This window comes from Solanum dulcamara, chromosome 6 (assembly GCF_947179165.1).
Source record: "Solanum dulcamara chromosome 6, daSolDulc1.2, whole genome shotgun sequence".
Classification (NCBI taxonomy): Eukaryota; Viridiplantae; Streptophyta; class Magnoliopsida; order Solanales; family Solanaceae; genus Solanum; species Solanum dulcamara.
This window is the reverse complement of record NC_077242.1, coordinates 6,899,524-6,902,057: the sequence shown is the minus strand read 5'-3', so window position 1 is coordinate 6,902,057 and position 2,534 is coordinate 6,899,524. Positions and strand designations below refer to the sequence as shown.

At 31.6% G+C, this 2,534-nt stretch overlaps 1 protein-coding gene across 1 annotated transcript; it reads left to right on the top strand.

Moving 5' to 3' along the window:
* Positions 1-722, top strand: LOC129891980 (photosystem II repair protein PSB27-H1, chloroplastic). Its single transcript, XM_055967488.1, has one exon. The coding sequence runs from the start codon at positions 77-79 to the stop codon at positions 590-592; it is 516 nt and encodes a 171-aa protein (XP_055823463.1). The 5' UTR covers positions 1-76; the 3' UTR covers positions 593-722.
* Positions 723-2,534: the final 1,812 nt, after the last annotated feature.

Genomic DNA, 2,534 nt, shown 5'->3' with positions numbered 1-2,534 from the left:
CCATTCATCACCAATACTTACAACACTCTCTCTTTCCCCAAATTTCCCTTTCTACTCCAAATAAACCCAAAATTCAATGGCTTCTCCAACCCTAATCACTCCATCCACATCAACCCCCAAACCCCTCATCACCCCTATCCGATCTAAGCTCATCTCCAATGCCGTCTCTCTCCCGAGCACCACTAAACCCCTCCGCCGCCGCGAATTCCTCTCTCTGGCAGCCGGAATACTCTCTCCGGCGCTTCTCCTACCCGCCACGTCAGCATTCGCGGCTTCCGACGAGGAGTACGTGAAGGAAGCATCGGAAGTGATTCAGAAGGTGAGATCTACGCTGAATATGGATAAAGGAGATCCGAACATAGCTGATTCAGTTGCTGAGCTGAGAGAAGCGTCCAATTACTGGGTCGCCAAGTACAGAAGAGAGAAAGCGTTATTGGGCCGGGCTTCGTTTCGTGATATATACTCGGCCCTAAATGCTGTTTCGGGGCATTATGTTAGCTTTGGCCCAACTACGCCCATTCCGGCTAAGAGAAAGATGAGAATATTAGAAGAAATGGACACTGCTGAGAAGGCTTTACAGAGGGGAAGATAAGAAAAATATGTTTGCCAATATTTTTTGCTATAATTTAAATTTTTATATATTTATTTTCTGACGGAGTTGGATTTAAAGTCTTATCATTTTCTTTATTATAATAATTCGAAAACCTCATAATTTTTTAGGGGTCGGTGTGTTACCAAAAATAATGCATTCATTAATTAAACGCGAAGTTTTAAGTATTAGTAATGCACGGGGATTTAACTAATGTTTTAAGTATTTTTTCATGGCATGTATATTAGATATACACTCTATTGTGTATTAAGGTTTGCATTACTAATACATGAAGTTTTAGGTATTAGTAATGCACGGAGATTTAGTGTTTGTATTATTATGGTTAAAGACCCAATTGCCCTCAAAATTCTTTTTACATCTTTTCCATCGTAATTATTGAAGATATTTTTGTAAATAAATATTTTTATGTAATGCATATTATTTTTTAATATACTAAACCAAACAATGCATAAGAAATATTTTATGTATAATTAATGTAAGCATAATTAATACAAACATTATTAATATATTTTATTTAGCGTTATTTTAATACACTCTACCAAACGACCCCTTATAGTATAGAATAATAAAAACCTTCAAAAATAGCAAAGATTAAAACATAATGAGGCTCTGAAGTTACAATTTGTCTAATTACGTTTCATAATTATAGTTTTAGTTGATATGCCAATTTTCGTGGGCTTTAATGTTTGTATATCTCGCTGCATTATATAAATTGGTGTTTTCAAAGAGTTTGTATATACAAATACAAATTTATTTTAGAGAATTATATATAAAACCTTAAATTCGCTTTGTATATAAATACAAACCCTTAAAGATTTGTATATGAGCATTCATAGATTTGTATATGAATTTAGAAATATACAAATACAAAAGAAAATATAAATTTACTTTAAAAATTTGTATATGAGTCCCTAAATTCGCTTTAAGATTTGCATATGATTTTTGGATTTGTATAATAGCAAATGTTTGATAATTCGCGTAATTTTTCTTAGAAAATATTATAAAGGTAATCAAATAAGTTGACAGCTATTGTTTAACCAAGCAAAAAGTTGAAATTTAGGAAAAGCAAAGTCTGTGCTTAAATAGAATTACATGTATTATTGTTTGTTTTCTTCACTTTCTCAAGCTTCGTGACAATGTTAGTTTAGTTCGAAAACTTCAGGACATTGGTTATCGCTTCAGATTACTGTGTTTTAGGATAGTGTCTTGAATTTTAGTCTTAGTTTAGAACTCCAGAACATTGTGTGTTTAGGTTCAAATTTTCAATTTACAGCTTCAAGACACTATCCTTGGATTGTAAATTTAATACGATGTATATCGAAAATTATATGAAGTATATAGATTAAAAATTATTTTCAAATATATATATTAAATTTTGAACATTTTAAACGAAATTTCTGAATTTGTTATACGACTTAAGAACTGTACTTGGATTCAAGATGAAAATTTTCGTGTATGTGGATATTAAGTGTCGAATAAGCTTAAAATATGCAGTCCAAAAAATGGCTATCCATGCACTTCCACAAATTCTAACCTTTAGTAAATGACCAATTTTTATTTCTCTGGGAAATTATGTACTCTTTAGTTTACGGTCTAAATGTTTTTTGTTTGAGCAAATTGAAAATCTTATGAGAAAATATTACACCACGTTCTGAAAACTTATAAGTTATTACAAACATACCACAATTTTATTTGTAAAGTTAAAAAATTTATGATCAAATTTAGATCCGAAATTTTTAAGTTTACCCGAAAAGATATTTTTTAAAAAGATTATATTTGCACAAACAAATTATTACAAACTCACGTTTGTGCTATGCCAATTAAGGCCCAAGAATGGGCCAACAAAGACGATCTGTCACTTGTAAATGGATCTCTCCAAAGATCTATCAGCTGCAAATAGAGATTATAAGAAGCCCAACCCATC